The sequence below is a fragment of the Apostichopus japonicus genome, chromosome 3, assembly GCF_037975245.1.
Source record: "Apostichopus japonicus isolate 1M-3 chromosome 3, ASM3797524v1, whole genome shotgun sequence".
Taxonomy (NCBI): Eukaryota; Metazoa; Echinodermata; class Holothuroidea; order Aspidochirotida; family Stichopodidae; genus Apostichopus; species Apostichopus japonicus.
Window position 1 is genome coordinate 10815463 of NC_092563.1, and position 16766 is coordinate 10832228.

Below are 16766 nucleotides of genomic sequence, written 5' to 3' on the forward strand. Positions count from 1 at the left end.
TAACCCATTGACTTAGTTGTTGTCTCCAGTTTGATATAATCTGTTCTACACAATATGGGATGAAAATCTTCAGGTTTGTAATTTGTAACAGACAAATTGAGAATGTAGCATTACAATTCTGGTATCATAAGATAATAAAAGGTGGTATCGTAAGTTTAGGGAGTTAGATCAAAGTAACTTTTATAGAATAGTTCAGAGTTATTGATTCGTTGTCGAAGGCTAAAGGAATCAATGCGATTAGTGGTGTCATGTGTGCGTGTATGCCTATGTGTAACCTTCCTTATAAACATATTTCAAGAACACTAATGATGATAGACCTTCTAAGGCTTCTATAATGGTTACAAGGTTGCTATTGCTTGCATGTGAGGTTAGCAGGCAAAATGTCAAATACCTTGTTGATATTTTGTTTGGCCTGGTTTGATTTGGCAAACAACAGAGTGAAAATGTCATCATGAAAGTATAAGTGGAAATGTTTTCATTTTCTATACTGTAATATGTTAATCATGTAACTACAGCGAAAAAATAGTATTTCTACACCAAGAGTTGATGAAATTCTAACTACATGAAACAGTGACAGCCAACAAAAGTTAGCAAACATTCCATATATATCACATATGATAATATGCAGCTGGTGAACAAAATGCATCCTGATGACATCACATACCACCTGTGATCCCCTTCCAGAAGTATCAGTGGGTTTAACCATATCTGAACTTGGAGAAGGGTTTCAAATAACACATGTAAAATATTTTCTCTGAAATAATTTTTACATTTTCTGCCACTGGAATATCCCTTTAATTGATAAGCAGTTTAAATACATTGTATGACTTGTATCCAAATTTGCTACTGTATTAACATTGTTATGTCACAGATTCACTTCATTATGACATATATAAATTGAATATATCATATACCCTTAAGACCAATGTACAGATGTTGCATCCTAATATCATTTGTTGAGAGAAGCCTACTTAAAAGACTCCAAACGCTCTTTTACCATTCCAAATTCCTTATATAAATTATTTAACACTGGTATTGTTTTGGTTCACTTTTATTTTAAAACTAAGCTCATTCACTGACTATGAGTTAATCACTGGAGAAAGGCTAAAATTACTTACTACTGTAGCTCATGGCCGAGTCAAAAAGGCCTGGCAATAATACTGGCAGCCCTGATGAAGTGTATCTACTGTATGACAGCACAACCATGAATCAAGAATCCTCATGTGTTGGAGAGGTTAAATGTCATTCAAGGTCACCATGCATCAAGGTCTTTAACAGTTTGCTTTGCAATCTGTTGAGTAGTCAGTGAACTGAAAACTGTATTTGCTTCTCTTTTCACCCAGGATGGAAGAATGACAGAAGATGAATTCAAAAGCTGTTGGAAAACATGGATTTATCCTGTAAGTTATATCTCCCCTTGAACACATACTTTGCTACAGTTGATAAAGTTGTGTTTGTGAGTAAAACGAGTAGACATAGTACTGTAGAATTGAACATTTGAAGCAAGTTGTTTGGAATTTCAATAATATAACAGCTTTATATAATGCCTTGAGACAGTCTCATCTTTCAAAAATATACCTCATGGCAACTGCAGGTACCCTACACTGTCAAGTTTAATCTGTGTCCAAAGTAATGTTTATAAAATCCCCACAACATGAATCTTTGAGATATTGTTTAGAAATATGCCCCTTCATCATTAACATTTATAACTATATTCATGCAATAACAAGAGTTAAAAAAATTGAAAACACCACAGACTTTAACTTATACATCTATTTACCAAAATTAATACAAAAAGAACGACATGTTTCGAAAGTAGCGACTTTCATCATCAGGTTACAGATGCAAAATGAACAAGTAATAGCAGACAAATGTACACTAGCAATAACACACAAGGAAAAGTAGATTAACTCAACAAAGATAACACTGGACAGTCAAGCTGTTTGTTGAGATTAGGTTTATCCCGATTGATAATGTAGACTTTCTTTGATCCTAAGCTGGAGTTTAGTGGGAGCGGAGTCGATAATTTGAATGAGTTGTTGTCACATAGCCGCTTACAGTTGGGAAATTTAGCTAAGTGTTTGTAAATATGTGAATTCTTATCGGTTTTTAGATGCTCAGAAATCTGTGGAACAAGAGTACAGTATATGAATGAACATAATACAACAAAGAAATTGTTGTGGCGTAGACATACACAAGCTTGTCTTTCAGCATTATACAATAACTAAAATAGTCATCATGGGGTTTACAGCGGCTTTAAAAAAAAAAAAAAAAAAAAAAAAAATCAGGAGAGCAAAATGCTTTCTCCAGTGAACTCTAGACTTAGTTGGTACATCCACCTTTAATAGTAAAAACAACCAAGTGCTTGATGTGGAGGTCAATATCATTTTAGATCTACAGAAGCTAAAGTTTGATAACCTTGTAACACCAAATTAAAGGTTGGGTGAACTTCATACTTGATATGTATTTCTACATTGTTGTCAATAATGATCAAAAGCTGGAATATATTGTGTACAATGTTATCATAAACATATTTTCTACATTTGGAATTTTTATAGAAAGTTTGAGGAGAAAAGTTTAATAGTACATGGGTTATGGTGTATTTGAAACAAAAAGAAGAATGATTATTTGGTTGCCTGGCACTCTTCACTTATGCAGAGGATCCAACTGAATGATCCAGCACTGCCATGGACTGTGTCTCTAGAAACATGAGAGGGGATTGGGGTTGGGTGGATGTCAGGAACATACTTCTCCCACTGTTTAAAGTTAACAGTGGTAATTGACAGTTGTAAACTTGCAAAGAGCTTTTCATATAACACATTTATCATATTTAAATAGGGTTCCAGGTGCTTAAAAGGGTGTATTGTTTTATGTGTACCCTTGCATTTGATTTTTTCTCTGGAATAGGTGCTGCACCCAAAGACTGCATTACTGGTGGTTGATGTTCAAAATGACTTTATCAGTGGGACTTTAGCCCTTAAAAACACTCCATCGGGACAGGATGGTGCTGAAGTTGTTCCTGTTATCAACAAGTAAAGCTATATTCATGCAATATTGTCCTTTTCGTGCATTTACCACTTTTATTATGATTTATTAATGTATATTAAGACCATTAGTCACCATTGACGTCTTTTTAGCAGGGTAAAGAGTGTACATATAATTTGGAAAAGATTCTTAGAAAGTGTAGAGTGTTTTCTATTTTTCTGTCAAAATTTCATTAGCCCAAGTTGACAGTCATGCAATCATATGGGTTGACTTGCCATGAAAATGATGTCCAATAGTTTTCTGTTTTATATTATGACATATACATTGTTCAACAAACCTATATTAATGTTATATAACCATGTACATTCTACATTGCAACTTAAATCATCTTATTCAGTACTGGGAAGGAGCTTTCAATTGCATTACTATTAGGTGGTACTGCTGCCTCTGAAAGTTTGGTCCCTCTATAAAAAGACAAGCCAATGGAAACTTGATATGATAACAAAGTGTGCACTGTATTTGTTTATATTCAGACAAATCACCCAGTGTGTGCTAGTGCATATTTGGACCTCTCACATGGAGACTTTTTAATACTGAAGAGGATCAACCATTTATGATTCATAGTGTGAATGACAGTTTCAGTGTAGACACGGTTTCAGCTTTGAAGGGGCTTTTGATGTTATCACATGAATGTTACTAGTACCATTTTTTGAGAATTTAGGTAGTTTGCATCAAAATGTGTTGGTTTGCAGGTGCTTTACCCTGGAACACCCAGATGCCTGCTTTTGGCTCTGCACATTAATGCACGAAGCAATTTACAAATTCTTAGTTTTCAAAATTCTCTCCATGTTATGTAAAATCTGCTTCTGATGTGCACCATTTAAAGCATGCTGTCTCATTCTCCACAATGTGTTCAATTGTATTTGTTTTCAGGGTCCTCTGGCATCTCGTTCCAATGTCTAAAGCTGGTAATGGAAACTTCTCTTCAGTGTGTCTTTCATATTTCTACAATATACCTAGGTTGATCCTTATTCACAACTTCATATGACCTTGGGAAACTTGTTTGTGCACCATTGCTTTTTTCCATTCCTGACTGTTCGTAGTTTGCAACATACGAACTGTGTCTCCCGACTTCAGTGCGGATAGTGGATGTGATCCTTTGTTGTAATGGTAGGCTTGTTTTGATTTCATCAATTCCAACTGCTCTGTGACCTCTGCTTGCAAAGCAGGTTTCAATTTAGATTGTAACTGGTTGGGAGTAATGTATTGGTCCTATGGCTAAATAAATGCTTGCAGGACTTGAGTCCATGTTTTGTGATGGTGTGTTTCTAAAACCAAATGCTTTGAAGGACTTGAGTCCATGTTTTGTGATGGTGTGTTTCTAAAACCAAATGCTTTGAAGGACTTGAGTCCATGTTTTGTGATGGTGTGTTTCTAAAACCAAACACTTTGCAAGACTTGAGTCCATGTTTTGTGATGGGGTGTTTCTAAAACCAAATGCTTTGCAGGACTTGAGTCCATGTTTTGTGATGGTGTGTTTCTAAAACCAAACACTTTGCAGGACTTGAGTCCATGTTTTGTGATGGTGTGTTTCTAAAACCAAATGCTTTGCAAGACTTGAGTTCATGTTTTGTGATGGGGTGTTTCTAAAACCAAATGATTTGAAGGACTTGAGTCCATTTTTTGTGATGGTGTGTTTCTAAAACCAAACACTTTGCAGGACTTGAGTCCATGTTTTGTGATGGTGTGTTTCTAAAACCAAACACTTTGCAGGACTTGAGTCCATGTTTTGTGGTGGTGTGTTTCTAAAACCATGGATCAGTTCCTGCCAATTTTTGCTTTCTTCATGATAGACTTTGCCATCTTAATAGGGGAAGCCTGGGAATGACTTACTATGCTCAAGCTGCCATTTTTTTGCAAAAGTCTTAAATTTGTTTGAGCTGAATTTGGGGAGCATTGTCTGATGTATGAATACATATCTGGAATTCCTTGACGTGGAAAATGCCCTTCAGTTTGTGTATGACTGTGTTGGCTGTTGTGTTAATCAGGCAGTCTATCTCTTAGAATCCTGAGAAGTAGTCTACCATGATCAGGTAATTTAAGTTGTGGACATGGAAAAGATCCACTCTGACCTTAGGCCATTGTTTATTATCAACTTCATTTGGCCTGAGTGTTTTGGGAAAGACTGCCCACTTATCACTATGCCATCCTGAACAGATAACTCATCTCTACAATGAAAGAGAGCTGATACACTTTGGAAGTACTGTATATACTTTGTGTGAGGTCACCCTTGGCTATGGTTGTCATTAGTGTTTGTAGTGTGCTGTCACTTGCTGTGTGTGTTCCTATTGACTCTTTCCTGGTATCTGTTACCTTAAGTTGTCTGATCATATTGACATACTGGACTACTCTACCAGTTTCATCTTTTGGCATCCCAGGGATATTTGCCCTACTAAGTGTATCAGCTAACTGCATTTGCTGCATGGCCTATAACCCAGGGTTATGTCATACTTTTGCATCCACAACAGCATACGCTGTGGTCGTTTTGGTGCCCTATGTAGCGGCCTTGAGACAATACTTTGGAGTGATTTGTGATCAGTTTGAACTGTAACATGTCGCCCATACGTATAATGGTGAAATCATTCCAACCCCAAAAGTGCAAATAGCAGCTCTTTATCTATTTGAGCATACCTTGTCTCTACGTCACTAAGTGCCCTGCTAGCAAATAATATTGGCTGAGCCTCTTGCATCAGAGTTGCACCAAGTCATGATTCTGATGTATCAGTTTGTATGGTTTAGTCCTTAGAGGAATTGTAAAGAACTGGTTCTGAAGTGACTAGATTCTGATATGATCAAATGCCTTATCCTGAATCTCATGCCAGGACCATTCAGAACCTTTTAATGAGAGCTTTCTGAGTGGTTCACATGCATCGCTTAGCTCAGGCATTAATTAGCTTAGATAAGTTACAAAACCAATGAACCTTTGGACTGACTGAACATTTGTAGGGTTTTAGTTACAACCCTTCTTTGGATCAGGCTTAAGCCATTCGCTTGTTATTAGATGACTTATGATTTATACCTCATCTGTTCTAAATTTGACCTTGTCCTTATTCAAGTGCAAATTTTTCTCTTTACAGTACATCTCTTTACATCTCTTAACATTAGTCTGTTTACTTTCTGATCGTGATCTTTGATAGCCTCACTTTTGTGGAACCCTCACCATACAGGATGATGTTGTGTACAATACACTTCATTCCTTTCAACCTTTCTAATGCCTGATGTTGCTGATGCTAGAACTTCTCTGGGGCTCTTCTGTTCAAGCTGAAGGGGAGCCTCAGCCTCAGCCAATTTCTATTGGCTGCTCTATTTTGTCATATTTGACCTCTATGAAACCCATTGCCTGGACAGTATCGCTGCCAAGCAGAGGTACTGCTCTGTCATGATCTATGACAACAAACTTGACCCTGTCTTTTGTACCATTGTTTGGATTAATCGTTCTAAGTTTGCATTTACCTATTAGTGTTGTAGTCCCCCCATTATACATGGATAACAACTGCCTGGTCTGATAGAGACTAATCTAACCTTGCTCACCAATCTTCTTTAACACTATAAGTGGAATAATATTGCATGTTGACCCACTGTCAACCTGAAATGCAACCCTTGCACCCCCCAATGATGAGGTTAAGCATAGATGTGTCCTTGATCATACTTTTAGTCTATACAATACACACTATCAGTCTCCTTTGGGTGTAGTATTTAAAGTTGACCATGTTGACATCTTCATACTCATCCTCTGAATTGGAGCTTGAGCCACTCTTGATTTCAGCCTCCTCTGCAACAGCATATACTTTTGGGCTGAATTTCTTCTTAACCATGGTGTCCTTGGGTCATTTTGAGAATTTTGGTAGTTGATGATTTGCATGTAGATGAAGCATTTGTTAAGCGTGGTGGTACTTTGTTCCCGTGATATATGAGGGATTGCATACTTTATTGTGTGTCTCTATAGTCTTTATTCTCTCTTTAGAGAGCTCAGCTGAGTGACACATCTCCTCACATGATTTGAGCGTAAGCTTCTGTACTCTATGAATCCTCTCCTAAGTGATGAGTTTTGAATAACCCACACTATACGGTCCCTCATGAGTGAATCATGCAGTAAGTCATATTTGCATGTACCTGGTAGCTGTTTAATCGGTTAAATATTGATCTAGTGGCTCACCTGGTTTGGTTCCTTGTGAAGAACTTATAGCGTTCAACTGTCTCGTTTTGCTTTGGATTGCAGTACGTATCAAATGCTGCAAGTAAGTCACCTATCTTTGGTGTAGAAACCGCACTGGCTTCCGCAGGTTTAAGAGTGTCCCATGTTTGTTTCATAATATCGAAAGTTCAGTAAGTTTAACTTTTTACAGATTGTAAGACAGATTAATTCTCTTTTCATTTTTTAACACTATGTAGCTACTCTAACTTGTAATTTTTTAAATTTTCATCAGTTACGTGACAATGTCAATTAAAAAAGTTGTCAATATTTTGCAGCTGCAACTGCCAATTTTGTTATCGCCAGACACGCAAATATTCAAAACTTTTCAGGGGGCTATCGCCCCTGGGCCCTTACATCAGATTCCACCCCTTGACCCCATCAGGGCCCTAAGGCGGGCCCCTGGACCCCATGCCCTTATGCTCGCATGCTTTGCATGCTGGGTGTGTTGGATGCGTGAACACTGGCGGGAAATACTGTAAGCAGTTGTTTGAAGTGTGTTCACAGGAAATTAAACAAGGTTTTCCTAAACTGCGACTTTTGGGGGTTGGGCAGTTTCATACACACGAAAATATTACTTCAAATTTTAGACATAGATGATGCATCCATGCAGAAAGTTAGAAACAGAAGAGATGTGAGCATGTGAAAGCAGTTGAGGGATCTTAAATTCATGAATAAAAACATATTGCTAAAAGCTACATGAATGCATTTAGTGATTTCAGAGCTGGCTCCCGTTCTTGGAAAAAAAGACTCCCAGTCATTCATTTATTTATATTTGTGTTCATATTAATATTGTATATTATTATATTTTTTCATTTCACTATTAGTTATTATATTTCAGGGATTCGAGAGAGATTAGCTTTGCGCTAACCGATTTAAATAAATAATAGAGATTTGATTTACGGATTTAAGATTACTTAAAATGCCAACAGCCTCTCCTTATGAAACGAATAGCACATAATATCTTATAGGCTGGTTGGTGGGAGGTACGGTAGATTATGAAATCCCGTTGCGAGGGCTGAGCGAGTGTACAGAGGGCTGGACATTGCACTCGGCATGCAAATAATAACTGGACAGTTTTGGAAACCCACACTATGCTAGTTATTTCAACATGCGCATTGAAATTGTTGATACCCAAGAGCAGATATATGTAATAGCTGAACAAAGGCACAAAGCAATATTGAAAAATAATAATAAAAACAGCAAATAAGATTCATAATTCAAAATTTATCATTGTAATCACTCTTTTGTGAAAGGATTGGTAGGCCTACAACATGAAATTGAAACACAGTAGAAGACTTTCAGTTGATCTCAGGTAGTTTTTTTGATCCAGTCCACATGCGCCATGGACTCGTAATAACATACAGTAAAGACTATAATTTTGCATTTCAGACATGTATTTGAGGCATAAAGCTGACAAATCAACCTTGTGTTTAACTGCCTTTATATAAGCAGATCCAAGAAAACGGACTGAGAAAGACTTTTAGCAGAGTGTTCTTTTACATTTCTGAACGATATATGTATAATTTTACCTGCTTAATAGTCTTCTAAATTGTTAATTAAATTTAGTGAATAAAATACAAGATTTGTTAATGCTGATGCAAACTTTTTTCCGGGGCAATTAAGGGAGGGCACAAAGAAAAAAACATAACGACTGCATTCGCAAAATATAATTCTCATAGCAGGGTTGGCCGGTTTTAACCGGGTGGTTTAAACCGGGGGGTTTTGACCACCTAAAAGTGGTCAAAACTGGTCAAAACTAATTTTGTGCATAAACTGACATGTTTGTCAACCCAATAAAGATTTTTATCAACAGCAAGTATCTAAACAATGTAGGCCCCTATCAAGCAATGTTCAAAGGACACATGTGGAATACAGATATACAATATTATCAAAGAGTACAGTAGGCCTACTGACACATATATAAATTGAAGAACTTTTATTTCCATGAAACTTCCTAACTACAATTTACATTCTAAAGTTAAAATGCAATTGAACTTGGAACAACTAATTAACTACTGTACAGCTCAAAAAAGGCATGTCAAGACTTCTGTTGATTTATCAGTACAGGGCAATTCTGTTAAAAGGTAAAAACCCCTTATTGGCAAAAAAATTTGGTCAAAAAGTACAATTGGTGTCGGATGTACAGTACATCTCCAAAAAATGCCAACTTTAAATCATCTGTTTCTCAACACTTGTTCCCAATTGAGCTACTTAACTTGCATCATTTAATTAGTGAAAAGATACAACTAATATGTCTGATACTAATTATCAAAATGTAAATTACATTTTGCATATTCCCGCTACATTCGTTGGTTGGTGTTCAAATATTTTGCACGAGTACAGTACGTCCGACACCCACCATATATATAAAGGTGATTTCTTGCAATTGCAACCATGCTGATAATTGTATGATGAGGATATTTGATTGCAGTCCGTCTGTGGTTGAGAGGACAAATATCTAGAGTAGTACTGTAGGCCTAGTACGGTGTACCTCATAAGAACATTAAAGTTGAAGCATAGCCTAGTCAGAACATACATGTGACATCTTCATCAGCTTCACATTTTTGTATATATTTTCATACTGATTCTTGGGAAGAGAAGCAACCAAATGGGAGAATACCCAAGAACAGATATTATGAACACTCCAATGGTATGCATTATACTTCACACTACCCAAGACCATCTGCAGAACTTTGTCGGGTGCTTCCGAATTAATGTTGAGTTTTGACCGGTTTAAACCTAGTTTTTACCGGTTTAAACCAAGTTTAAACCGCTTTGTGGTCAAAACAGGTTTTGACCACTCAAAACCCAACCCTGTCTCATAGGCATCAATGTATCAAATGTATGATAGCACCTTTGTAATAACACTGCTCAAAATCAACTGTGTCTCGGGTGTGGTGTAACTGAAATACAGCATGGGAACATTTTATTTCCGCTATTGCCTTTGTCTACGCAAACGTGAAACTAATCTACTCATCTTTCCCTATTCTTGACCTCAAATATTTAAATGACTGCTTACACCTTCAGCTTATATACTCATATTTGATACATTGCAGTCCAAAGTTAACAATATGTCTCATTAGAGGATGTATACTCTGGAAATGATAAAGATTTCTCAAGCAGAAGGCTAAGAGAAGGTTTATCATGCAAAATGATAAAAAAGAGAGGCAAAGGAAATGCAGGCCTCTTCTATGTTTCGAAATTAATGAGGGCAAAGTGCCAGCGTAAAAAGTTAACATTTGAAGAAAGTAAAAAACACTTTGTGAGCTTTTTCAAGCAGTTCAGGTCCCTTGTCTCCTCGTAAGAAGCTTCACGATAACGAACTTGAGTGGCGACAATCCAGTTAACAAAGGTCTCCTCCTGGAAAGAGAAGACCGTTTTATTGTAACTCTGTAAGATAATAGTTTTCTTCCTCCAAAATCTCCTATTTACTTACAACAGTAATGTATGCATACTGAAGCAACGGAGCTCAATTTATTCCCTGCTGTACTGTGATTACTGTAATATATATAAGCACAAATTTGAGCTCATTTAAAATATTTTATTATAATGTTTTACAACAGTTTTTAAACTGTTTCTTTGCAAACCTGTTGAGTTTTACATCTGTCCAAATGGCACGAACGTTAACATGCATCATTTTATAAATTTTTGTTGCTATTACTTTTTGTTGGGAGGGTAAGGGGGGGGGGGGGGTGAATAGTGCTCTCTTCTGAACTTGTTGGCTACAATTTGAGATATAGTGTGTTTTAGTCTAAACGTATTTCTGTTGTAAGTTATAAGGTTTTGAGTTCCATTAAAAGTCTATCAACAATGCATAACATGATGACTCTTGTTTTCTGTTTTGTACTTCTTTGTTTGTATTAACACAAAGGGGTTCAGTCCTAGCTTTTCCTTCCCTGCAGGAATATATTCATGTAGTAACTTTTCTCTCATCCTAAATCTGTGTTATTGTTAATATGTTACACAGAAACATAGTTACAACTTCTTAAGATAGTTGAGGTCTTGGGATGACATGTACACAGGTCAGTTTTAAATGCAAGTCTTCCACTCAACATAGTACATGTTAATAATAGTACATTTCAGCTATACGCTCTACTGTCTCGATTGCTCATTGAAGCGCTATAATCCCTTATGCTCTGTGAAACTATAAAATTACTTCACATAAGTGATCTTGTGTTCATTCTTATCTTGCTTATTTTATAAAACCTTCTTAACCATGTGTGGTATAGCCAGATAAAGCAGCCACTATGCAGTAGAAATTTTGCACCTTCAGTGTATTAGGGGACTGTTAGCCTAATGCTTACAAGCAAGGTACCATAGTGCCACTGGGCTCTTGTTTAAGTTTTTTTCCTTTACAATTACATGATATGGTTTGGTTTGTATGCTTGAGATGCTTTCATATCTATGGTGGGGCTGAACTGCTAATACAATATGCTACTTTTGAGTTATTGTAAATTTAGGCAATGTTTTTCTTTGTTTCAGAATCCTAGATGACTGGAAATTTGATCTTGTGGCTTATTCTCAAGATTGGCATCCATATGATCATATATCTTTTATTGACAATGTTATGTTAAGGAAAACACATCCTTCCAGCAAGGTAAGCTCTTTCACCTTTTGGACCAGGAAACAGCTATAATCTTTAGAGTACAAGTTCCTTTTTGACATTGTAATTGACAATTTTGTTAGTTTTTGTCTTTCGGCTTATTCATTAAAGAGTTATTATGTTTTCCTAAACTGTCAGTGAACTTTTAATTTTGGTCAAGATGTAGTCAAGTTGGTATTGTATGATAGTATGTGATGCCCTAGCTTGTAAACATGGTATCTCAAGAAGGAAATAAGTGATTGATGTCATGCTTGGTGTATACATTAGTCAGGGTCAGTAGATGATCCCTATTGTTTGTGGTGGGGCTATCATGCATATTATTGAGTAGGTGGGGCTTAAGTAAAATTCTTAAAATATCAATATAACTCTTCAACTGCATGTCCGATTTAGTTCATACTTGGTATGGTGATGTAAGTTCATAGTATGTATGTTCTTTGCAACAAGAGCTTTGACTCCATTAGTTGTTATGATGAGGTGGGGCTTGAAAGGAAATCATTTAAGCAGCTTATAAACATGATATCTCAACGACCACAATTTGGGTCAATGTCATACTTTGTGGATATGATGAGTAGACGTGCCCTATTGTTTTTGGTTCCCATCTCATGCATATTAGTGAGTGGGTGGGGCTAAACATAACTCTTCTAAATGTCAATATCTCTGCAACTGTATGTCCGATTAAGTTCATTCTTGGTATGGTGATGTAACTACATAGTATGTACATGTTCTTTGTTACATCAATTAGGCCCACATTTTTTGGGGCCATCAAGGCCTCAATAATTCTGGGCACATTTTTGGGCCAGTTGAGCCCAAATTTTATTTCCACCTCAAATGCATATTGGTACATTTGGTACATTTTGGTACATTTGGTACATTTTTTGGGCTTGAATTTGTGGGGCCCAATATTTTAAGCATCATTTTGCTACTCTGAACGGCTACTCAATTAGCTTGATTCGTACATTTTCCAATTATTATCTTGTCTTTTAGCTGCAGATTGGTGTGCAAAAAAATATCGCCTTTACTCCATTACATTGCCTAAATCAAAGAGATCTTTTACGCACTGAAAATTTAAGGTTGAAAGAGTATCTATCTTCCACTCTTACTGGTGTTGTGAGTGAAAATCATTGCAGAAATCCTAGCAGCAAGAACAGCAAACTTGTCTCAAAACTCCTTAAATTGTTTTATATTTTGCAAATTATGACTGATGGCATGTACTGTAGGAAGTTCCTTAAGAAATGAGTTGTTTGGCCACCTTAAGTGAAAATTGGTTATCTGACACGAAACATTTTTCCCTTCACGCTTTTATGTTTACCAACCCAATTTTACCTACCTGTACGTACAAGCAGTATATGCATCTTTATTCAAATGTATGCACGGAGTGCCGATCACAAACAGTAAATTCAATGCAATTTTCATCAATGGTTTGCTGATACTATTGTCACAGCGGTATGTGAACAAGAAATAAAGGCACAAACAAGTAGTTGAATTTAACAGAGTATATTGTATCTTCACTTGGCTGGATATATGCTACTAGCTAAGATATTGTAAATATCTTCCTAGGGTAAGGGGAAGGTGAGATAACAGTAAAATGCTCTCTGTTATTATTGCCTCTCCCTTAAAAAGTTTGGTCCCCAAATGTGGAAGGAAAAGAAAGCATGAAGAAACAGCAAACACTAAGAATTGCAGAAAGTAAAAGTCCCTACAGAATACTGTACGTTAACAAAAACGTACCATATATATAAAATGCTTGAATGTAATTTCAAAGGTAAGGTGAACCATTGATATTATATGAAAATAGTGATGAAACTCAATAAAAGAAACATGACCAGTAATGTCTCACTGTTTCAGAAAAAACAAATGATAATAACATACAGTATATACATCTATAAATGTGGTCGACGAAGGCAAGAAAAAAAAATGACAGGAAAACCTGAAAGAACATAATGACATACATTTACTGTCACAACATTAATAAACCAAAGCAATGTATCAATGATGATCAAAATAGAAAATTGTGGCAGTATGGTCACATACTGTTAAAATAATGTTATGCTCAAGATATAAAACAAAGGAATGAATATATTATAAAAAATGAAAAAGCCTTTGACATGGAAAGAAGGTTTACGCGTAGAGTCTGATAAATATGGAAGCAACAGACTAACCATATTTGTTTACACTATCAACTCTAATAGTACACAGTATTTCTAAATGAAGAACTTATGTCGTTTCAATGGACGTTTATGATTTCTGCCTTGCAGAGTACGGTTGATGTGATATTCTCTAATAAGATTAGAAGATAAATCCCCACTAAGAACCCATGAAGATGGTGTTTTGTCCGCCCACTTAACTTTGTAATACATAGCACCATTATATTTACGTGCCTGAAGAATTTGATCAACATCTTTCCATGAACTTTGTTCTCTTATATTTTGGGTTTCTTGGGAAGATCCAGTAGGACTAGTCCCAGGAAGTGTTTTAGGCTCAGAAGACAGGGTAGGGTGTGGCACAGTAGGCACTTTCCTGTCCCTTGGGTCATGATAGGGCTTCAGCCGGTTGGCATGAACCAGAGATTGCAATTCCTTGTTTTCAGAGCAACTCCTGAGTTTGAAGGTGTCATTAGGACCTAACTCACGGACATTACAGTATATGGCCCACACCATTTACGATGTAATTTGGATGAATGGCCCTGTGGCACTTGAGGGTAATAAACTAGTACACTTAGTCCTAAATGGAATGATGGTTCCTTGGCATTAGCATCATAAGTTTGTTTGTTCTTGTGTTGTGCCTGAACAATGTTTTCCTTCGCAACCTTACGAAAGGTGTCTAACTTGTCCATAACAGAAGTGATATGCTCTTTTGCATCCCTACCCATGGTGTCAGTAGGGTGTAAACTAACATCCAAGGGAGTACGCATATCCTTACCAAACAAAAGAAAGTAAGGTGAAAATTGGGTTGAGTTGATCGCAGGGGACATACGATAAGCCATTAAAATACCAGGTAGCATATCTGGCCATTTGGAATCATTTCCCCCACAATAGGCTCTCATGGATTGTGCAATAACTGAGTTAAACCTCTCACATGTGGAATTAGTCTGGGGGTGATAGGAACTAGTATGGTGACAGGTGATGCCAAACAACTCACACAATGCTTGAATTAACTTTGACGTGAAATTTTTTCCACGATCTGAGATAGGGTTGGGCGATATATCGAAAATTATTATTATCGCGATAATTTTTTTTCAAGACGATATTTTTTGAGGATTGAACATATGACGATAATTTCTTGTGAAAGAAATTTGAAATAAATGTGGAAAAAAATGTATGCGATTATCCTTTTTCCGTTTTATGTGTAAATGTTATTCTAGCATTCCATGGTTGAGAAAGTTGGAGAGAAATAAAGTTTATCAACTTCATTTACTGACTTTTGAACTTCGTAAAAAAAACGTCTTTAACAACATTGACGGTAGTCTGTATAGAGGGAAAAACTATGAAAATCAGTAGAGAAATTACCAATTGTGTATGAACAGTAAGTTGGTTCATCTTTCAAATTTTACGAAAGATCGAGCAAAATACTTTCGAAAAATTCACGCGAAACTGGCATATCGTGCTAAATGCAACTAATGTCATGTAAACAAGGCTCTAGTTCACCCATTTATGAATAAACATAAGTCCACATCTGGTGTTAAGCGGGAGAAAAAGAAGCATTTTCTAGAATTTCCACAAAAAAAAAGGAAAAATTAATATCCTACCATAGTTAAGTGTATAGTAAATAGCCTAACCACTTCGTCGGTTACGGATCTCACGTAATTCAACAAAAACATAACTTATTGTATTTTGCGAAGTTGACGTTTTCTACAAGGACATGGAAACAATATTTAGCATTTAGTTAATCATGCAAAGTGGCCTAAAACATGGGATTGCAAGGTTTACTTTCATAAAGATGGCCATACTGTAGCTATATTGGGGCCTCGATATCGTGCTATGTCTGGTATCCTGTAGACTGTGCCTCGTGTATCATGGGGAATACTTGTTTTGTTCATGCGGAGGAGTCGGTTGGCTTGAGGTGTGTTTTTCTTACCTTAATGTTGCGGGGATATTTACCTACTTTTCTTGAACGTCTAAGATAATATTTCGCATAACTTTACCGATCCTTTATTGACTGACCTAAGTTATTCTAGAGTGGAGCCAAAATAGTTTACTCCGTGAAAAGTTTTTTGGAAACGTGCCAAAAATGTTAACAAACAGGTGTTAGACAGGGGGGGGGGTTGTTTGGCAAGGTACCTGGGAAAATTCCCAGCACATGTACTGTAGCCTACCGTGATATTTAAGTAGGGGTAAACACTGCAGTTGTAAACTGATGTACGTATAGTGCACGCTGTTCATTAATGTTAGGCAGTCTAGAAACGGGTCTTTACCGAACGTAGTTTGTTTCATATATATCGAAAGTTTTGTAAGTTAAACTTTTTAAAGATTGTAAGACAGATTAAATTATTTTCATTTTATCACATAATATAGCTACTCTAACTTGTCATTTCAAAATTTTCATCAGTTTCGTGACAATTTAAATTTAAAAAGTTGTCAGTATTTTGAATCCTCAACTTACGAATTTTTTATCGCCAGACACGCAAAAATACTAAAAATTTTCCGTGGTTATTTATTTATTTTCAAGGGAACAGTTCATAACAAACTCAGATATTCTCTTTGAATGTTCCCACCATATATCTCTCTTTCTCCGTCCACTCAAAGCTCGACATTTACGCTAATTCTGATAGATGAAAAATTATCGTAATTATCGAAATATCGCGATAGGTTTTGAACTATTTATCGTGACGTTAAAAAGCAAATATCGCCCAACCCTAATCTGAGATAAGGGTATGTGGTGCACCATAACGACAGAAAATTTCTTTGTACAACACTTGTGCAATGA

General features: G+C 36.3%; 1 protein-coding gene across 5 annotated transcripts in view; it reads left to right on the forward strand.

The window, feature by feature from the left end:
* LOC139963117 (nicotinamidase-like) overlaps nucleotides 1–16766 on the forward strand; it is a 71599-nt gene that overhangs the window by 28594 nt on the left and 26239 nt on the right. For all 5 annotated transcript variants that reach the window (XM_071963674.1, XM_071963666.1, XM_071963657.1 and 2 more), the window contains 3 exons: nucleotides 1344–1400; nucleotides 2908–3032; nucleotides 11723–11837. In XM_071963674.1, coding sequence (XP_071819775.1) covers nucleotides 1344–1400; nucleotides 2908–3032; nucleotides 11723–11837 — 297 coding nt within the window. The remainder of the gene's footprint in view (nucleotides 1–1343; nucleotides 1401–2907; nucleotides 3033–11722; nucleotides 11838–16766) is intronic.